Source organism: Culex pipiens, chromosome 3 (genome assembly GCF_016801865.2).
Source record: "Culex pipiens pallens isolate TS chromosome 3, TS_CPP_V2, whole genome shotgun sequence".
NCBI lineage: Eukaryota > Metazoa > Arthropoda > Insecta > Diptera > Culicidae > Culex > Culex pipiens.
This window is the reverse complement of record NC_068939.1, coordinates 108,801,617-108,823,212: the sequence shown is the minus strand read 5'-3', so window position 1 is coordinate 108,823,212 and position 21,596 is coordinate 108,801,617. Positions and strand designations below refer to the sequence as shown.

The 21,596-nt window shown below is 38.0% G+C and overlaps 1 protein-coding gene across 1 annotated transcript; it reads left to right on the top strand.

Moving 5' to 3' along the window:
- The first annotated feature begins 9,209 nt into the window (after positions 1-9,209).
- On the top strand, positions 9,210-10,781 carry LOC120421496 (solute carrier family 35 member B1 homolog). The gene is made up of 3 exons (XM_039584714.2): positions 9,210-9,631; positions 9,691-10,052; positions 10,112-10,781. Exons 1-3 carry the CDS (start codon positions 9,433-9,435, stop codon positions 10,562-10,564), a joined length of 1,014 nt encoding a protein of 337 aa, XP_039440648.1. The 5' UTR covers positions 9,210-9,432; the 3' UTR covers positions 10,565-10,781.
- Positions 10,782-21,596: the final 10,815 nt, after the last annotated feature.

Below are 21,596 nucleotides of genomic sequence, written 5' to 3'. Positions count from 1 at the left end.
AGGACTAATTGTCCCTGGCGCACCGTTTCCTCCCCTGTTTGGAAATTTGGAAAGTTGAATCAAGAGAGAGGATGAATGAACCAACCAAAGGTTCATTCTAGGTGAGGGCTGGGATATAAAATTCATTTTGGATTGTTGTGATTAGGGGAAATATGTTTTGATGAAAAAATGAGGGTTCTTTTCCAAACATAATTGTTTATCTTCAATCTACAGTTTGAAAATAGTACGACATTTGTGAAAGCAAATATTCTTGTTTATATTTTAAAAGGTTGTTTTTTTTTATTGATTTATAGCGTCAGTACAACGTTGCTTTATTTTCTGGTAAAGAATACCAAATACCAAATGCAATAAAACTACTCAGGTTTAGTAAAAAAACATAAATTACAACCCCCCCCCTTGGTGGTTTACTACGATTATTATTGCCAATCGTTTTTTTTGTCTTTTTTTATTTGGATGAAAAAATTGTCCATGCATTCTCTATGGCATATATTTCAATATTTTTTTGTAATTTGCTCTAAAATATGGAATACTGTGGCAATGCTTCTTTTTCCTTTTTTTTCTCTTTTTTTGTTTTCTTCTTCTTTTTTTCTTTTTCTTTTTTTCTCTTTTTTTTTCTTCTTTTTTTTCTTTTTCTTTTTTTTTCTCTTTTTTCTTTTTTTTTTTCTTTTGTTTTTCTTTTTTCTTTCTTTTTTCGTTTTCTCTTTTTTTTTCTTTTTTTTCTCTTTTTTTCTCTTTTTTTTCTTTTTCTTTTCTTTTGTTTTTCTTTTTTCTTTCTTTTTTCTTTTTCTCTTTTTTTTTCTTTTCTTTTTTTTTTCTCTTTTTTTCATTTTTCCATAAAATTATTTCTGTGCCAATGCTTTCGATCAACAAATTAGAAGAAAAATTAAGTTAGTCTGATTCATCTGTAATTTTTGACGCGAGGATTGTGTCGAAAAGTCGTGTTGCCAAAACAGGTATCGCACTGTATGACCTATTTTTATACATTTTCAAAAATCAAGCTCGATTTTAAAAATATTAAATTATATTTATTGAAGCGATCAGAAAACTTCGCGAAAGTTTTAATTTTCAACATTTTAAATTGAACCAATCGTTTCCAAGATATCGTAAGTTGAAAATTACAGGCTTATTAGGTGACGCTTGGAGAAATTCATTTTCATCGATTCGAATTGATTATGAGGCTGTAAATCATAAACTTATGCCTTATTTTCAAAGTTCCAGAAAAAGAATATATGAAATATTTTCAGCTTTCCAAAAATATTTTTTTTTCAGATGTGTTTTCCTTTCAAGTACTATTTTTTAAACTTAAGCAACCTCAAAATTCGAAAATTGAAACCTAAATATAGCTATAAATTGAAGTTTCTACCCTTCGATTGCAGATTCAATCTTACTTTGAAGAATAATTTTTATATTTTTTTGTCCAGATTTTCCTTTCTTTCAAAATTTATTCTCAAAAAATCATATCTCGGGTTAGTTTTCAAAAAGTCGAAAGAGCTCAAGTAATTCTTATTAAAATGTAAATAGGTTTCAAGGGCATATTTATAGTCAAAATCATTGCTTTAACCATAAGCTTTGGTAGTCCCAAGTGAATTGAAGTGAAAAATATTTTTTCAAAGAAATAAATTCAACTAAACGCGTTTTTCGGTTCAGTTTGGAATGCTATAACAACCCTACAGAAAAAAAAATCCGGTGGAATTTGTCCGAAAAATGGTCAAAATTGAACTTTTCTGAAAATCTCCATATAAAATCCGGGTTTCGTGCTAACTATTTTGACAGCTGGGAAATCCCGCCTTACCTTATCATACATACATTGGGGGTTCCTGGAGTTTTGAAAGGACGTTTATGCGTGATCAGAGGGATGCGGCTATTATCGCTTGTTCCTGATCAGATATGCATCCTGATTTTGTGTTGGTTTAAGCTGCCACACAAAATGATGATTTTGGGGGAAACTAGCCATCTCTCCCGGAATAAATGACTGAAACTTGCATGCAGCCAAATTGGAAAATATTCGCCGCGCATCCTTTAAGTCATTTAATCAGCGAAATGATTTTACCGGGTAGCAACATAATTAATATTCATCATTTTTCGATAAACTTATGTGCGCATAATTATAAAGCAATTATAACCGAACTTACGTCCTTTTTCCATGAGCGTAAGTACAGTTTTCAAATTATCAGTACTTACGATCTTAAATCACCAAGGACGTATGTGACTTCTCCGTATGAGGAGTGCAACCGTGTCAAAAACTCAATTTTGGACAACTGGCGCTTACGACCTTTTCAAAACTAACCCGAGATATGTCCTAAACCATTTTGCATCATTTTCCTATTGCCTTTCTTATGTTCCTATTTTTTCCTGAAAAGTCCTAATCACAACCTGCAACCTTTTCCTCTCTCCTCTTAACAAAATTTCCATTATTTTTGTTTGAAGCGTAACACAACCTTCGAGACACTAAACATGATCTTTTGAAAATTTTAAGCGCACGATTGAAATTTATATATCAGAAATACGTTTTTCGGTAACAAGGTCAGTGTTGCTGTTGATTCACTGAAAAATGAAATTAATGTTCTTGAGCAGGTTATTGATATTTTCCAAAAAATCATTGCTCTGGAACAAGATTCTGCATTAATTTATTACTGATGTGATGCAAAGCATGAAAAAAATAATTTAGTGATTGAACATTTCGTGATTTTTGTTAAAATAAGCTGTCTAATAGCCCGGGTCAAAAAAATTAAAGTTGCTCAAATCAAAAATTATATGAGATTGCCCGAAAGAGTACTCAAAATGGAGGCTCAGGCCAAAATTTCAGCACATTTGGTTGAAAACTGGCTTGCCTTGAGCAGGAACAAGTTTATATGGGAAATAACCCGTAAAACTGGAGCATTTAGGTAAATTTCTCTGTACAAGTCAGCCGTTAACAAATGACGACTTTTGCATACCATGAGGTCCTAGGGGATGGTCTGGGGATCAATACCTCCGAAGGATGCAAGACGATCCGAGGCCCCTGGCCTTGCCTTGAACCGGATTCATTCCGGCGTCGCAGAAATTCTCATGGTCCCAGCTAAATGTATAGGGAAAAATCAAAGCACACTAAGAAGGCTGCCTCGATCAGAGGACGCCACATGGCAATCAGCCACCACGTGGCAGGAAAATAACTTCAAATTCGGCTTCAAAATTACATTTAGCGTTGTTAAGGTGTTTTTGATCAAATATCTGGTTGAATAAAGTGTCCTGGGAATAACAAAACCATTTTAAGAGCAAAAGTTGATGATACCCTCCTGCCACGTGGTAGCTGATTGCCATGTGGCGTCCTCTGATCGAGGCAGCCTTCTTAGTGTGCTTTGATTTTTCCCTATACATTTAGCTGGGACCATGAGAATTTCTGCGACGCCGGAATGAATCCGGTTCAAGGCAAGGCCAGGGGCCTCGGATCGTCTTGCATCCTTCAGAGGTATTGTTCCCCAGACCATCACCTAGGACCTCATGGTATGCAAAAGTCGTCATTTGTTAACGGCTGACTTGTACAGAGCAATTTACCTAAATGCTCCAGTTTTACGGGTTATTTCCCATTTAAACTTGTTCCTGCTCAAGGCAAGCCAGTTTTCAACCAAATGTGCTGAAATTTTGGCCTGAGCCTCCATTTTGAGTACCCTTTCGGGCAATCTCATATAATTTTTGATTTGAGCAACTTTAATTTTTTTGACCCGGGCTACTGTCTAAGCAACTTCGGCTTGAATTATGAAAGATTTTTTTTATTTTACTTTATTTAAGGTCAAATTCGAAACCAGATCATCTTAAATTTTTTTGAAACAATATCTGAGTTCAACAGTCCAAAGTAAGCAACAATCGTGATTCGATTATCCGAATTTACGTTTTTGCGAGGACTTTGAGTCTGAACTGTTCTTAAAAACGCAAGTGTATTAACTACACCATACCAACATCATCGCACGTAAAACGCAAAACTGTCTGGCCTCCGGTCAAAGCTATAAATTATGAAGAACCTACCGACAATTAAATAACTATCGTATGGCATTTAACTACTTCCGGTAGGGACAGTTCAGCCTGCCACTTGCGCCACTTGTGTTCCGGAAACAAATAATGTCCTCTCGGTGCTGTGCTGCGGTGTGTGGCAAAGGCCTCGTCCTTTTATTTCACCTAAAAGGGGTCAATTTGTTGTTTCACGTGGAAATCGAGCGAGGAGGGGGAGGAATCTTTATCAGTTTTGGTTATGGGACACCTGGTGCTTCAGATGTTCCGTGTTATTTCTGGTCGTGTTATTGGAACAAAGTGCGTACAATTCGATTGTTTGGTGTCGCCGGCAAAGGTGAGGGTGTCTGAATGTTTTATGTTATCGAGGGTGTGTTTTTGTATGGTAGCAAATGCGAAATAGCAAAATTCTCTTAACAGTAACTATTCGTTTTAGTGTTTTAACGACAATTACCTAAGTTCAGCTTAACGTGCAAACCACGTGCGCTGCAATTGCATGAGCAGTGATAATCACGCCTGCATTACGATAATGATCGACAAAATTAGCCATCCATAAACAACAACGGCAACATCATCATCAAACCCATAGGGTATAATGCTTAACCACAAAACGATTTGGCCTCCGGCAAGGGGACTCTTTTTCTCTCACTCACTCCTATCCAAACAAAAACCGGGAGGAAAAATTGCAGCTGCATAAATTAAATCAAAAATCTTCCAAGCGGCAAACGCAAAATTAAGATATTATTGTTCGTGTTTTGAATGAAAACTTGTTCCGCAGCCGATAAATTGATAAATTGAGAAATTTGACCATCATTTCCTTTGATGGGTACATTAGGGTAAAACTGCTGCTCACCCTCGATGTTGTTTTGCGTGTAAAACCAACAAGCGGAAATCGAGGGTGAGCGCTCGCATCTCTCCCGATAATGTTTGTATAATGATCTCCAAAGTGCGATAATGGACAACAACTGCCTTTCAAAAGAATAGCCAAAGGTTGAAGGTTCAGCATCCGTTTTTCAAAACTGTAATTAATCGAATAATTATCAATTCAAAATTACAATTAAGTTCATCCGAAAATGTACAACAACGAGCAATGCAATGTGAGACACTGAAAAATCATTGATAAAACTAAAACTTCAGCCAACATTGAAAAAAAAAACAAACTATTATTCTGGCACAGTTTCCCTGTCAATCAAGATAAAAAAAAGGTCTCATTCTAAAAAGACCACTCCTACGTAAAATTTTACCTGCTAGGACCTATCAAAAGCAAGCGCCCATTCAGCCTCTCTGGATGGGATATATTTGCTCTCCTTTTCATCGCGTTCATCATCTTGCAGGGATGAACTCTCTCTGGCGTATTAGATGATATACGACAAGAGTTCATTGCAAGGATCTTAACCCTCTACTGCCCAAATTTTTTTTTCGAAGATTTTTATTTTTCCCGTGTTCAGGAGGTCATTTTGAGCAACTTTTGTTCTACGAAAAACTTTACTTCTCTTGTTTTATGTTTTTCTTGTTTCATTTTTAGTATTTTAATTTGCATTTATCTTGTTTAGTTTATGTTTGTTTTTGGTAGTATTTGGCCTACTCTACCACCTCCTATCATTACATTTTGCCTATCTAATTTTTTCATGTTTTTACAGTAACTTTTTCAATTTTTTGCATGTTTTTCACATTTTCTGCTATAAAATGAAACCATAATCATTTAAATTGTAAATAAATGCGTAGAGGCATAGTCTGGGGCACTAGAAAAATTACTGCATACTTCTTTTTACTTAAAATATAGGAAATGTTAGTAAAAAACACAGCCAAAGTTGACCCCTAAAAAAATTACATTTTTAAAAACATTGGCATAGTCACATAAAAAAAGTCAAACTTCCAACCCTAAAATTTTCCAAAATTTTAAAAGTTCTTCTTTCAAATGCTTTTTGAAGATCAAAAATTGGTTGAAAAATGGATTTTTGGCGATTTTTTAAATCGAAGCCCGTCTAGAGGCGGGGTTGGGTTGTAGAGGGTTAACCGTTTTAATCCCAAATAAAATCACGTGCAGCTGAGTTTGTTTGCTCATTGTTGTGGGGTTACATACATGAAAATCGGCAAATCGGTTTGTATGAGAACACATTTAAACTTTTTTTTAATTCGTTTTCATTAAAATATACATTTGAAGACATTTGGATGTATCAATGCCGAGATATTGCCATTTCTAGAGTTTTTTTGAAAAGGTCCTATAAACTATTGTCTTTCAAATTTTTGTAGGACCTATTCCAAAAAAAAACTCTGGATTTAAAGTTAGTTAAACCATACAACCGCGATATGTCTTGAGAGTCTTCATCCAAAATTTCAGCAGATTGGGTCCATCCAAAATCGAGATATCGTTGCACCCGTAAATCAACTCGGTGTTTCAACACACAAAATTCAGAGTCGAGATAATCGTTCTCTCAAAATTTATTGAGGGCTCAGTGCCAAAATCGATAGAATAATGGTACCAACTCACACAATCATAACAAATGAGTTCATTCGTTAGTTGAATCAATAAATCTCCAACAAGTGTCATACATCGACTTCTGACTTCTCCTTGGTCACCAAGCTGTGGTGGCCGAGGCAGCTAAGTCATTGGATTGGTTTGTCAAAGGTCTCTGGTTCGATTCCCGTTGTCGACACTTTTGGTTTTTTGTTTGACGGATGAACTTTTTTTGCAAATGAACCTCGAGAGAATAGTTCTATCGCCCATCTCGAGCTGTGTTCTCTGCGTCCGTGAATGGTACCACTATTCTCTCGACTCGAGACCATCATTCTCTCGGACTAGCGCTGCCAGTTTTGGGTGAAGAAAAACGCTCAGAAAGGCTGTCAGTAATCTGCTGTCTATGTTCAGATTGTAGTCTATATTATCACCAATAAATGGTTATCAACTAATTATATGATTTCAAGCTTTAAAATCTTAGCAGTAGTACTGGAAAATGGTTTTTATTCAATATTCCGGGGTCCCGGGAATTACCGGGATTCGAGAAATATTTTTCTCGTTTCCCAGGAAACTCAAAACTCGGAAAAATTAGAAGCTCTAACTGGAACACAACTGCTGATGGATTTAAAAAAAAATCTCTTATATGAAATTTTAAAATTTTCTACGTGTTTGGCATTTTATCTAAACGAGATTTTTCTGATCGTCGGACGGGAAAGTAATTGTTGGCCCCGGAACGTCATTCATGACAGCAATTTGTCAAAAGTCGCTCATTCAGTGCTAGAGTGGCTAGAGTGTGCAAGAATCAAGACGTACAATACAAGGGGTTTCCTGAGGAGTTTCCAGTATCATGTCAGACTGGTCACTAATCCGGAATTACTTGGAGTTTGGGCAAGTAATTTTGTAATTCCGGATTTACTCAGTAATTCCAGAGTAATCCTGGTAATTCTATTATTCTTTTTTGTAAAAACATACGTCAGAAAATAATGTCGATGAATCTTTTAATTTCATTTTTTTCAATTCGGTTTTATTAGTGAATAAACATTTTAAAATTTGTTCATTCGCAGTACATAACAGAGTTTTGGAGTTCCTTTCAGCTGTGTGTTAAATCTCAATCCATTTTGGAACGATTATTACATATCACTAAGAGATTATTAAGAGTAAGAAAAAAAATAGAAAAAACTTAATGAAATTGCAAAGGAAAGGGGATAGAAATAGAAAAAGCTTAAACTAGATCACAGTTTTGATGAATCTTTTATGAATCTATTTATTGCCTATAAATTTTCAAGTAAAGAAAAATACAATTTTAGACGACTTGCATGCTTTATATAATTTTTTTTACAAATTATCTTCAAGTCAAGTCGTAACCGCCAACTGGGGATAATCTGGACTTCATTCTTAATTGGTACCGTAATCTGGGGCGAATCGGGACTTCAGTCTGAATAGGGACAGCAGTTTTTAGAGCACTTAAAGCTTTTAAATTTAGAAATGGATGTACACATTTTGTTGGTCTGAGTTTGTTCTAACCGAAGCCAACCAGAAAAATCAAAATATTTTGCTCCAACATGGTTAAAACTGCTGTCCCAATTCGCCCCATGTGTCCCGATTGACCCCAGTTTACGGTACAGGTTATTTGAGAACAATAAATTTAAAAATCGGTGTACAAATTGTATTGTCCTGTTCATGTTTCAACCGAAATCAGTTAAATAAATCACTATGCAAACAAGTTGGCTGGTTTGATACAGTTGTCCTGATTTGCCACAGATAGCGGTGTCTGATGAAAATTAATTGATCATAATATTTTTATTTTTATTAAAAAACCACAAATTTACGTATAGACTGTCTTTTATAAAAATATATAAAATTAAATAGAAAATATTTATAGCGCCAGGCATTTTGCAAATCTTTAAACGCGTTCTCTACATTTCTACAACCAAATCTGAATTTTCAGAACAAAATTTGTTTTTTTTTTCAATTCCGGAAATTCCCAGTGCAAAATATAAAAATTTCCGGGATTCGGAAATTCCCGGTTTTTGAAAAATTCCGTAAATTGTGTCCCGGGAATTCCCGAGATGGACCCACTATTTCCAAGCATGTGGTTTTGTGCGTTTGACAGCTGTCAGTCGATCCAATTCAAAAGTCTTTTTTTCAAGTAATTGTATTGTTATTTTTGTTAATTCATTTTTTTTGTTGGTTTCTGGTTATCCCAAGTTATTCTGGGAGATCAAGTAATCCGTGACATATTGCCAGTAATTCTGGTAATTCCATTCAGACTGATCAGTAATCCTTGATGCTGTAAACCCCTTGGTACAATACATCGTTCTGTGTTATTTAGTAAACCAAAACAACAATCAAGGTACAAGCTAGTACACGACCAACGATTTGAAGCTTGCGGTACCTTCCACGTGGTGGCAGCTTTACGATTACACCGTTTTGACTTCTTTGCCTTTCATATGATTCGTTTGAATTGTTGTTGGACTTTGTTGCATGCAAGATCTTACTTTTTGTTTATTTTTCTGACTACCATAAATAAGTTTAAACGTATATTGAAAAATAACATTTTCACTGCATTAATTATTTGTGTTAAATAGTATTCTTTTAAATGCGTTCTCGCTAAAATAATTCCTGTTTTTTTATTAATCATAGTTTAAAATTGCATACAACTTCTCAATGCCATCAAAAAACTTGTGAAAACAGGTCGCCGTAAAAAAAAAAAAACAACAAACCTTGTTTACAATCTTTCTCTCTCAACCCAACCACCCTTTCGTTTCCCAACCCACCCACTCTGAGCTGTCAGCGAATGCTTGACGTGTTCTTTTACACGGCCGCAAAATAAAGAAACGGCAGTCAGCTTCAAAGTGGACCAGAAGAATGATGTTTTGGCTTTGATTTCTCGCCAAAGTTAACGCGTGTCAATTCAGGTCCTGACCGACCGGGGTTGTTTTGTAGTTGGTTCTAGGGTTCTGGTTTCGGTGGTTTAAGTTGGTGGAACCATGTCCGATAGAAAGAAGGTCGTGATTGCTGCCGTTGGCATTTTTGTGTGCTACTTCTACTTTGGGATCATCCAGGAGAAGATCACCCGGGGCACGTACGGTGATGAACTCCAGGAAGATGGTAGTCGAGGGGAACGGTTTACATTTACGCTGGCACTGGTCGGGGTGCAGTGCGTCTGTAACTGGATCTTCGCCAAAGGTTGGTTTGTTAGCTTGGGTTAAATGAGCATTTTCTAATCGGTGGTTTAAATATTTCAGCTATACTGATTGCAAGTCCACAAGGAGCGGACACGACTCCCAAGATGTACTACGCCAGTAGTTCACTTACTTATCTGTTGGCTATGATCAGCTCGAACATGGCCTTATTGTGGGTAGCCTACCCGATGCAAGTTGTTGCCAAGTCAGCGAAACCAATTCCGGTGATGTTGTTGGGCGTTCTCCTTGGTAGAAAGTCTTACACGCTGCAAAAGTACATGTTTGTCCTGCTGATCGTCATCGGCGTCATTCTGTTTATGTTTAAGGATGGTAAAACAAGCAATGCCCCACTGGAGAATGAAGGTTTGGGTCAACTGCTGCTTATCTTGAGCCTCACGATGGACGGGTTGACTGGAGCTGTTCAGGTATTCAATTACAATCTCAACGTAAGCAAAATAACTAATCTGAAACCTCCCCTTTCCAGGAACGAATGCGTCAGCACAGTTCTCCATCGGCCCAGCACATGATGCTTGCGATGAACGGTTGGAGTACGATTTTCGTAGCCGTCCCACTGCTCGTATCCGGCGAAGCGTTCAGTTTTATAAACTTTGCCATCAAATACCCCCAGATGTTGAACCACCTGGCTACCCTAGCCCTGGCCGGAGCTCTTGGCCAGCTGTTCATCTTCATGATGGTGTCGTCTTTTGGAGCGCTCGCATGCTCCGTGGTCACCACGACCCGGAAGTTCTTTACCGTGCTCTTTTCTGTGTTATTCTTTGGCAACAGCCTCTCTGGACGGCAGTGGATTGGCGCTGTGCTGGTGTTTACCGGCCTGTTTGCCGATATGTTCTACGGTAAGAAGGGCGCTCCGAGTAATGGCGGTAAGCCTCCACTGAAGGCAAAAGACAAGAGTGAGACTGAAGGGCTGGTGAAATGAAGTGAAGGCTCGAAAACACGGCTGCACAAATCATTATCATGGTTAGGAACTAATGTACAATAAATCAGAATTTAAACACAAATTGGGCACCCCTCATATAAATGTGTACACACTGTTGCTTAGCTTTAATCCTGACATTAGATTAAATCAGTGAGTAACCGTCTCCATCAAAAGTTAGAAAAAAAGTATAAATAATAAAACTGAAATCACTTTCCAACTGTACTAATTTGTTAATGTCAAGGCATATCCGAACCAAAGTAAGTAACCCTAGGAACATTTTAAATTGGTTTGGTGAACATTGCGTTACTTCATTTTTAACACCTACGTGCAAAATTTCATTCCATTTCATGAACTGGTTGCGAATCTATCGCATTCTATAGGGGAAATTGAGGTTCAACGGTTCAGTGTCCGATTCTTAGCGAAAGCACACCAGGTTTTCATTGGGTTTCCATTTTTAATGTGGTTTTTTTAAATAATTATTAAAATTTCATTTTTGTTAAACTTGATGAAGTGAGTGAAAACCAACTGTCTTTACTATAGCATTGCTCACGCTTTTAAATATTTAGTAACAATAGAGTCAATAAAAGCCCTATGTTAATTTTCATGATCATAGAATACATAATGCACGCTCTACAACAATTTCTGAACGCTTGTCTCTATGAAAAAAAAAAAAACAAAATCCAATTGCAGAATAATTAAATAAAGACTAATCTCGATAATGGATCAACTATTAAACCATAGTTAGAAGAGGAGATTTTCTGTCAAGAGAAATGCCGCCAAACTTGTTTTTAGCTTCAAAATCAAATATCTCGACGACAAGGCGCACTGCTTTATGTAAAATGTTATCTGTCATGCATTGAATTCCGCAAAAAAAAACGAGTCTTCCGCGCGCATGGTAGTTTAAGTGTTCAAAATTCATCAATTTGGGTCAATACTTCAGTGTCCACACGGAGAAAAATCAGTTCCCAAAATCGTGAACAAGCGTTCGAATTGCATGGTACGTTTTTTCAAAAACGAATCGTGGAATTTGACTAGGGGTTAATCACTTCGAGTATATCGCATACGGCGTATCATACGCGCATAATATCGTACCAAATATCAGGTTAAATATCATACGCGTATATCATAATGAAGTTCTTGCAAAACAGTCAAGGGGGGGATAGATCGTAAAAGGTTAAGAAACACTGGTTTAAAATCTCGATTTTGTTCTGAAGGGATCGGGGCTGAAATTCAATTTAAACCTCTTGTGGGAGTACAATGCATTGTATTTTGAAAGATAAGCTTTATCGATGTGAATAATAAAATCTGCTGTTTAAAATTTTTGATGGGACTCAATTGACAGAAAAGGTCCTACTTGACAGCTCGTTCCAAGGGGACCATAGCACTGACCAACAAAAAATGACAAAAATGACTGCGCAGGCTCAACTCGAGGGGAAGCATGAAGATTGGGGTCCTCAGAAACACGGGCTTTTAAATTTTTCTAAAAAATCAGTTTAAAAAATGGGCCGAATGGTTTTTCTCAAAAGTTTGTATGGAGAATTAGGGCGGTCATACGCGTAATTACTTCGATTACCGATAGCGATTACCAAAGTTTTCAGCAGTTACATTTCTACAGTAATGTATTGTGATTCCATGTTTAAAGAATAGAATAGATAAAGTTTGTGGGGTAATAGACAAGTCGTCAGCAGTGTGCTATCTTGTGACATAGACCATTTTGGTCAAAAATGAGTTAATGATGACGTTTTGCTATACTTAACAAACACTACATGATGCTTTAACCCGATTTTGGAAACTCGCTTCCGTTTCCCGGATATCGCAATACACACTTGTGACATAGACCAATTTATCATCAAAATGATCGTGCACTTGTGACACGTCATGCATGTTGTTGGAAAATGTGGAAAAAAATTCTTGTTTTTCACAAATTTATGTTGCTACATACTTTCTAAAGGCAATGCAATCTTTTGTTTTTGAAAATATATTGATTAGGTCGGTTAAACTATTGATTTAAGCCTATTTTAGTTTGTATGGAAATTCTGTGCACACTTGTGACACGTAGTACAATTTTACTTTCGAAACACACTTGTGACACGTGCTTTTCAGATTTTTGTTTACATAATTTACTGTATCTTTTAACTGGTGTAACCAAATTAGTTGAGCGTTGGAGCGTTTGTTAAGCGATAGTATACGAACCGATTACTTCAAAAGGTTTGGCTCTACCATTCATTGTTTTGAAAATATTTATCATCAAACTTTAAAAATCGATTTTCTCGAATTGTACTAAATGGTCGTTGTCACAAGATAGCACACAGCTGACGAAGTTATAACAATAGCAAAATAAATAGATGGATAGATTACACTAATTTTTTTGGAATTTGACATGGAAACCATCATATATATATTCAGTTTTTTTAAACGAAGATGGCGTTACGAATGGTGCACGCCTGAAACGTCAAAATCGCGCAGTGGTACCAACATTACAAAAAAAAGTGTGCCATGATATGACAGCCACACTTTTTTTCTAGCGTTGGTACCAAAGCGCGATTTTGACATTTCGGGCGTGTAACATTCCTAACGCCATCTTCGCTTAAAAATCTGGATGCAGAGCCGTACCTTGGGTCTACGGCGCCCTTGGCAAAACATCAATTTGGCGCCCCTCCCAAATTTACAAGCATTTGGATAAATTGATATTAATTTTCAATGATTGCTTCAATATGAGTTTTGATTTTATAATTGCAATTGGAGACCTAAATATGGTCAAATTCATAAACACAGTTATTTTATGTTTTATTTTTCAGATAATATAAGATAGGTTGAATTGAAATTTTATTATAGGAGTTAAGTTGGCTGAATATTTTCTCAGATTTCATAAAATCGATAATGATAGCAGGTTTTTGTTTTTTTTTTAATTTATTTTTCAGACAAATGCACAGAATTAAATGCTCAATAATGATAAATTTTGCTATAACTTGTCAGCTAAATTTATATATCTAAGCCTGCATAATTTGATCTGATCTAGTATTTGATTGTATAGCAAAGAACTTTCCCGGATTCGTAAAATAATTAGCTGATTTAGCTTTGGATTTTATTTTGTTAATTACAACGAAAAAAGAAAAAAATCCTTCTTCAAAATTGAAAAAAATAATAACTCGATGCCCGTGAGCTATCTTGTTCTATCTAGATAGGAATCCCAGCAAGCTTAGTTCATCGAAGTATAAAATTTCGTCAAAATCAATTTAGGCCTTTGCAAATATTTTTTGAAATTTATGTACCTCAACTCTGACCAAGAAAATAAAAAAGTAAAAAATTTAAATTACAAGCTACGGTTCCAACATTTGAATTGAAAAAGGTGTTTTAAAATGCATTATGCACCTGTCCAGTTGTTTTGTAATCAGAAGTTTCCAAAATTTCTAAGGATTGACGAGTAATTTGTCCGTATTTCATAATTTTATTTTTTTCAATTATGTTTTGCATTGATCTTATTTTCAACAGTATTCATTGATTCATTTTAAATTCGTAAAATTAAATTTTATATTTCAGAAAAATATGTTTTGCGCAAAACTATTTTTTTTTCTTTCCCAGTTCCTGAGGGGAACACCCTTGAAGAGTATCGGGGCCGGCATTTACAAAGCGGATTCAGTGGCAGTTTCATTCTCAACTTAATGTTAACATGTTAAGGTTAATGTTAACATTCCATAGGTCGCCTCCCTAAGGTGTCGTGATAAGGTCCAGTTTGTGACGATACACTACCTTCCCTTTACTAAGCAATCGATTCCAGAAGGGAAAAGATCACCAGTTGTGTTGGTCCGAGCCGGGATTTGAACCCCGATCTACCGCTTACGAGGCGGAAGCGTTACCACTGGGCTACGTGGCTCGGTCAAAACTATACCAATGTTTTTAAACCTCGATAAAATATTATTTTTTTTTTGTTTTTACATTTGCCGTGGTTAAAGCGCCACAACTCGCTCTGAACAAATAATGTTGGTCTTATCGGTGAAAATTTACAGCAGTTTTCCACATTAAAAACTCTAGCTTTTTGAAAAAGAGTATGTAAATATTTCAAAGGCCATTTTTTCACTCGAGCTGAAAATATTTCAAAGGCCATTTTTTTACTCGAGAACAAGGGTCCTGATTTTCAGTTCAATGAACAGAAACCACTCACTCCCTATCCATTCGTCGCCTATTCTAACCCGCTAGCATTCATGAGCGAATGATACTCGCAAGCAGCCAGCGAGTGGCCCGAACTGTTCACTCAGCGAACAAATACATCGTGAACATTTTTGCCTACTCCGTCGCTCGACGACACTCACACACTACCATGCTCAGCGAAGAGCCATTCTCAAAAAATGCCAGCTCGGCAGTCTTTTTGTCTTCACGCCCTCAGTTTGCCATCAATTTGAATTTTTCTTGGTGGAAGTTTCTTTGAAAGGTGTCTTTAATGTTATGAAATCAAAATGAATGCACAATTTAACTGATAACATTGATTTTAGGCAACCCAAATCAATGAGTATAACGCAGCTCATCAGAGAAAAAATGTTTTCAGTTCAGAGTGATCGGTGACGTTCGGCCTGCCTGAGCCGTTCGGAGACTGAGCCGATCAGAGAGAGAAGGAGAGTAGAAGAGAGAGTGTTCGGGAGCGAATGGTGTGAAAGTGACAAACAGTAGGAATTCATCAGGGCAGTATCGCGTCGCCTGCTATTTGTGCTCGCGAATGGAGTGGTTGATTTTGAGCAATCAGGACCCTTGCTCGAGAACGTAAAAATTTCAAAAGAAAGGTATACATTTTAATGTTAAAATAATTCCTATTTAAAAGAAGCTCAAAAATAATACCTTATTTTTTCTCAATTTGGCTGATTGTGATTCACAGCCAAATTAACGTGAAAATAACGTATAGTTGGACATTTTTTTAGTCTGGAAGGAATGACTTAAACTGCATTATACAACGGTATAAACTTAAACGTGTATTTATTTTGAGAAGCTCTAGGTACTAGAACTTCTTTAACTTTCTGCCACTTGAGCGCCCCTTCTTTGATGAAAAAATAAATATAGGTATGAATTTTCAAAAAACATTTCGATTGAAATATTCATACAATTGATTTTGGCGCCCCTAAATATTTTTTTTTTTTAATATTTTAAACCAAATTATCTAGTTATTTGTAATTCTATTTCATAATTCGGCGCCCTTTCTGTTTCAAATATCTAATGAGGATGTTATAGTTGACATGAAAATTTTGTACAATCATCGATTTCGGCGCCCCCCAAGGGCTGGCGCCCTTGGCGGTCGCCAACCGCGCCAACCCCTAGGTACGGCGCTGTCTGGATGTAACTTATTTGGCATGCGTTGATTTAACACCTATTTTCATTAAAATTTTGAAGTTTTTTGAAAAAAATATTTTTTTGCCCCCTGATTTTTCGGATAAATTTTGAAGGGGGGGGGGCGACATAAACTTTAAAAAATATTTGCAACGGCCTTACATAGATTTTATTTTATTATTTCCTTATTTTTTGCCGGATAGCGTATTGGATAGCTCGACAATCAGAGGACTCATCTGAATGTGCTCTCAAATCTGCTTCTCAACAAAATGGCGTTCATACCGCCGATGAAACCTCAAGTGGTGAAGACCTGGATGACCAGGATGCTGACGACGATGCTAAACCTGAATCTGTTCTAAAAATCGAATCAAAGATCAAACAAAACCAAAATTTGATTGAGGACAAAGTTTGTTTGTAAAATTAATGCCCAACCCTTCATTCATTCCTGCACAGAAATATTGTTTTTTTTTAGTCAAATATTATCCAAAGCGGTGGATTTGCTATTTATTCTTAATTCATATCTCATAAATATCAAATTCAAAAAAAATCCTTTTCTCTCTCTCTGTCTCTCTCTGTTAAAAATCTGTTTGAAATCAGAAAAAATCCTGGCGGAATACGATATTTTGAAAAACTAAGCATTTGCTGTTTAATGTTATTTCATATCGCAAAAAAAACCAAATTCAAAAAAGTGTAACTCTTTTAGAATTCTTTACGGATTCAACGAAAACAAAACTGTTTATAACATACTTTGCTCTCAGAGGCAAAGTCAGACTAAAAAAGTACAAATTAAAGAAATAAATAAGAAACTTAAAATATCAAAAAGTATCGTACTAGGAGCAGCATATTTTCAAATGATACTTAAAAAAGTTTTAGTGAAAAACTGTAAATAATACAGATTTTATAACCTTAATTTATTTTTAATCCTGATTCATTTTTCAACTGCTGGAGCACAACAATTTTGACTAGATTCCTAAGGAAATGTTAGACCAATACAGAACCATCTGAGTATCTGTCTAGATCGGATTGAAAAGGATCTGTTAGTGTTTCAAAACTACCGTCAACTGGGGCTAATCGGAAAATCAAATCTAAAATGGAAGACAATATTTCTGTTTACAGAAGCTGAATAACCTAGTTTAAAAAATAGTAAGGACAGGAATATAGGGTGAAGAAAGTACAATTTCTATGAAATTCTAAAATTTCAAGTACCGTCAGGGGGGTGACTATGGGTAAAAAACGATACACCTCTCGTAATATCTTAATAACAAAAACAATTTAAATAACATCGAAAATCTTTTATCGTAAAATAATTCAATTATTGTTCTTAGATAGTTTACTATAATTTTCCCAAAATAAGGTGTAATTTGATGGACTCTACCTTAAATGGCAATCGTTTGAAAATTGACCCAATCTCACCCCTTAGAGGGGGTGACATTGGGTCAAATGAAACTAAAATGATGCTCAAATACAACGATATGGTAAAAACAAGTGTTTTTTGTTCGATGGAATCGTATTGACATGCTACAATGTTTGAAGTGGAGATTTTCAAACATTTGGGTAGTTTTCGAGCAATACCAACAAAAATTATTAGATAAAATATTTTTCAAGAGGTCATTTTTGGCCAAAAACGTACCTCAACTTTAGACAGCTGGCAAAATAATAGAATTTGTTCTAGGAACGAGATTTTTTCAGCGAAGTCATCTTAAGATGTCCCCTACACAACCCTTTTAACAGAATTCAGTTTCATTGAGAAGAACCTGAGAAATTGTAAAATCCGTAAAAAAATACTGTGACACAATCTCACCCCCAGACCCAATGTCACCCCCACTGTCGGTAAAACATGAAATTCCGCAGAAACACAAACATAACATGATTTATATTAAATCCTCAATAACCCTACACCCACCTATTTAATAGCGAAAATGAAAAAAAAAAAACAATTAACAAACACAAGCAAATCACAGTATAGACCTAATACTTATAGACAACATAAAACATTAACAAGATAAATGTACACAAAAGACTAAAATGTACAATATAAACACAGGAAAATGGTTAAAAATTGGGAAAAAAAGTTGGCGATGTGAAGCTCAATTTGGTTAAAATCTGGAGCAACACGAGAAAAGGGCGGAAAAGCATTTTGACAGTTTGAACTATTTTGCTCTTTCTCAAGCTTCAGGTAACTTTTTCTCGAAATTCGAAATGGGAAAGAATAGCTGACCTCCCCAGCTACCATTGAACACTATGGGTTTTGTAAAATAGTTGCCTGTTGCCTGGGAAATTGCTAAATAGTTGCAGTTGTCAAAATGCTTATGCGCCCTTTTCAAATGTTGCTCCAGAAATGTTATGATTAGAACAATTTTGATTCTATTATTGTGTGAACTCAGCCACCGTCCGGGGAAATTGCCCCAAGTCGGACCACCGAGGGAGCACGTCTGCTCCGTCCAAAGGATGTGCCAGGAAGAGGCTGATCCACGTTGACACACGCGTGAGCTTGTGTTGCCTTCCAGCTGTCACTGAGCCCGCCTGTCTGTCACCTGACAGGCGGGACTATTCGGGGTTCATTCACAAACGCCAATACGGTGCCCCACATCTCCCTTCTCCTCTCGGGAAAAAAACAAGAGAAAAAAAAATCTCACACCTCTGGAATGAACAAGTGAAAAAAAAAAAAACAAGTTTGCAAACACTTTAGTATCAACTATTCTGGGAATGTAAAGATTTCATTTTTCCCCAGCTTTGCTGTGTCTATCTCAGACCTTGATGAAACTTCGCAAAAAAATCTAACAATTTAGTTATTATGGATCAGAGTTATAAACATATCAAACTCTCTGTTTTTAGCTACATGGTTTGACATTCTCCTATTCTCTCTCCTTCCAGCAATCACAATCATCCTCTTTCAACAGTTTTTTTTTTAACCCCAAAACCAATTTTGCCAGCGCAGTTTGACAAAACGTATTGCGTAGTCGGTTCCAAAGTGATAGGAATAATTGAATCACGAGACAAAGGAAGAGATCGCGCAAGCTTTAGTGATGGTCTTAATACTCTTTGATATTTTGGTGCAGGAATTATCAAATGTTAGGAGGAATTCTCGTAGGTTAGGTTGGTTAAGCACGCAAAAAAATCAAACCATCCACATTAACGACCCCCGGGTCTTTTGTTGTCTCTATTGCAAGTTTCTGCTCGAACCTAGGAGTCCGAAGGCTTGAATGGGGAGAGCACCCAAACCTCTTTCTACTCCAAGGAACCTTCCACCTCAGTGTTTGAACTGACGACCTTTGGATTGCGAGTCCAACCGCTGCCAGCGATTCCACCGGAGTAGGCTTGGTTTGGTGTGTTGTTTGTACTTGTGGCATGGAGACGACTCCTACACCTTGAATGACTTAACGGCCTAACAACAACCAAGGCCGGGACCGACATTTTACTTTCTCATCCGATGGAAGGTTGGAGCAGATGGGAATCGATTAAGCACGCGCTCTCTTCAATTTGCTGATTTTCACTATTCAACTACTTTAGAGTTAGTTTGCAAAAGGTCCCAGTCTTTGCAGTCTCTATGGCGAGATTTCTACTCGTACTTAGGCGTCCGAAGACTGAGAAGGGGAGAGCACCTAAAACTCTTTTTGCACCTAGTTCCCTTCCACCCCGGGATTCGAACTAGCAACCATTGGATTGTTAGTCCAACTGCCGACAAACGACTCCACCAGGGCAGACTAGGTTTAGTGTGGTGTTTGTACTTATACGGGAGAGACGACTCCTACATCATGATTGACATAACGGCCACTTAACCAATGTTTTACTTCCCTATCCTATGGAAGGCTGAAGCAGATGAAAATCGAACCCATGATCATCCGCTCACAATGCGAACAGCATAACCATTCGGCCATGCTTGTCTTACTCTTAACAGCACGTCGGTATATCAAACTGCTACCAAACAATCAAACAAGATTTTCGACCGTTATTTTTTTTAAGCCGTGGACGGCAACAACAAAATTGATCTGATAACCACTAAGATTACCAATCAGTTGGATACACCCTATCCCGTGCGCGAGGAGCGTGCTCCGTGGATAACACCATAAATCAAACAAGCAACCGAACTGAGAGATCTAGCCTTCAAGCTCTACTCAAGTAATACCAACAGGTGAATAGGTGACGATCAGGCCACGATCTCTCCGCCAAGGAACTGTGGAGTAATCTCAAGCGAGAAGGCACCCAAAGTTCGTTCAAGCAGTGCATTCTTCCTCTGACGAGATCGATGCGGACAAACTCAACGGCTTTTTTCGCAGAAGGTCACCGGCGCCGCGGCCGCGACAGCACCGCACCACCAAGAAAACCGAGTCACCGGATAGTGGTCAATCACGGAGCGAACGAGTTTAATTCCCGACGCACAAACGTTGGCGAAGTCTGCCTGAAGATATTCATACACACGAATGCCGCGGGTTCAGACGGCATCCCGATCTCGTTCGTTAAATTGCTGTGCCCCTTTCGTGCTCCCTATTCTGCCCCATCTCTTCAACGCCATCATCTCAGCCCAAGGCTTTCCAGCCTCGTGGAAAACATAGCCATTATCACGGACCGCAGCTGCCCCAAGCGTGCGGACTTCATCCGAAGGCGCCAGCAGGCGTCGAAACCGAACCCGCCGGCAAGGAAGGCGGAGAAGCAGAGTCCAGCAGTTCCGGCGTTCACGCCGGCGGAGTTCCCTCCGCTGCCGGGCGCAGTTCCGGACGGAAAATCAATGGATCGCTTTCGACCCGCAGGAAGCAGCAAAGGAAGCAGTGGCTCCCGAGATGGTGGAGCCACGGAGGAGGAAGCCGGGGTGTAAACAAATGTCTCGGTCGCTGCCCTAGCAAACCAAAACAATCCACACAAACATCTCAACAGCAGTCCCGGGACAAAACAAACCCTCAGCCGGACCACGAATGCTTCCAATCAAAACAAACTTTGGCGGAGGTCCACTCTCGCCAAAACATACAAGGTTCCGACCAAATCCTGGTGGAGGTTCCCTTGCGCCCAAACACTAACGATCCAATCAAAACAAATCCAGGCGGAAGTTCCTTCGTGCCGGAACGCTATCGGTCTCAATCAAAACAAACATTAGCGGAGGTCCCCTCGCGCCGGAACACGACCGGTTCCAATCAGAATAAACTTTGGCGGAGGTCCACTCTCGCCAGAACACACACGGTTCCAAGCAAAACAAACCCAGGCGGTAGATCCATCGCGCCGGAACGCTATCGGTTCCAATCAGAATAAACTTTGGCGGAGGTCCACTCTCGCCGGAACACAAACGGTTCCAATCAAAACAAACCCTGGCGGAGGTCCACTCGCGCCAGAACTCGTACGGTTCCGAACAAAACAAATCCAGGCGGAAGTTCCATCGCGCCGGAACGCTATTGGTTCCCATCAAAACAAACCCTGGCGGAGGTCCCCTCGTGCCGGAACACGAACAGTTATAATCAGAACAAACCCTGGCGGAGGTCCACTCTCGCCAGAACTCGTACGGTTCCGAAAAAAACAAATCCAGGCGGAAGTTCCATCGCGCCGGAACGCTATCGGTTCCCATCAAAACAAATCCTAGCGGAGGTCCCCTCGCGCCGGAACACGAACGGTTCCAATCAGAATAAACTTTGGCGGAGGTCCACTCTCGCCAGAACACACACGGTTCCAAGCAAAACAAACCCAGGCGGAAGTTCCATCGCGCCGGAACGCTATCGGTTCCCATCAAAACAAA

What these genes read in the sequence shown, in the direction of transcription:
- LOC120421496 (XM_039584714.2), top strand. Translation starts at nt 9,433, where the DNA reads ATGTCCGATAGAAAGAAGGTCGTGATTGCTGCCGTTGGCATTTTTGTG. An exon ending in TAACTGGATCTTCGCCAAAG is followed by an intron (nt 9,632 to 9,690) that starts GTTGGTTTGTTA and finishes TAAATATTTCAG; the next exon opens with CTATACTGATTGCAAGTCCA. An exon ending in GGTTGACTGGAGCTGTTCAG is followed by an intron (nt 10,053 to 10,111) that starts GTATTCAATTAC and finishes TCCCCTTTCCAG; the next exon opens with GAACGAATGCGTCAGCACAG.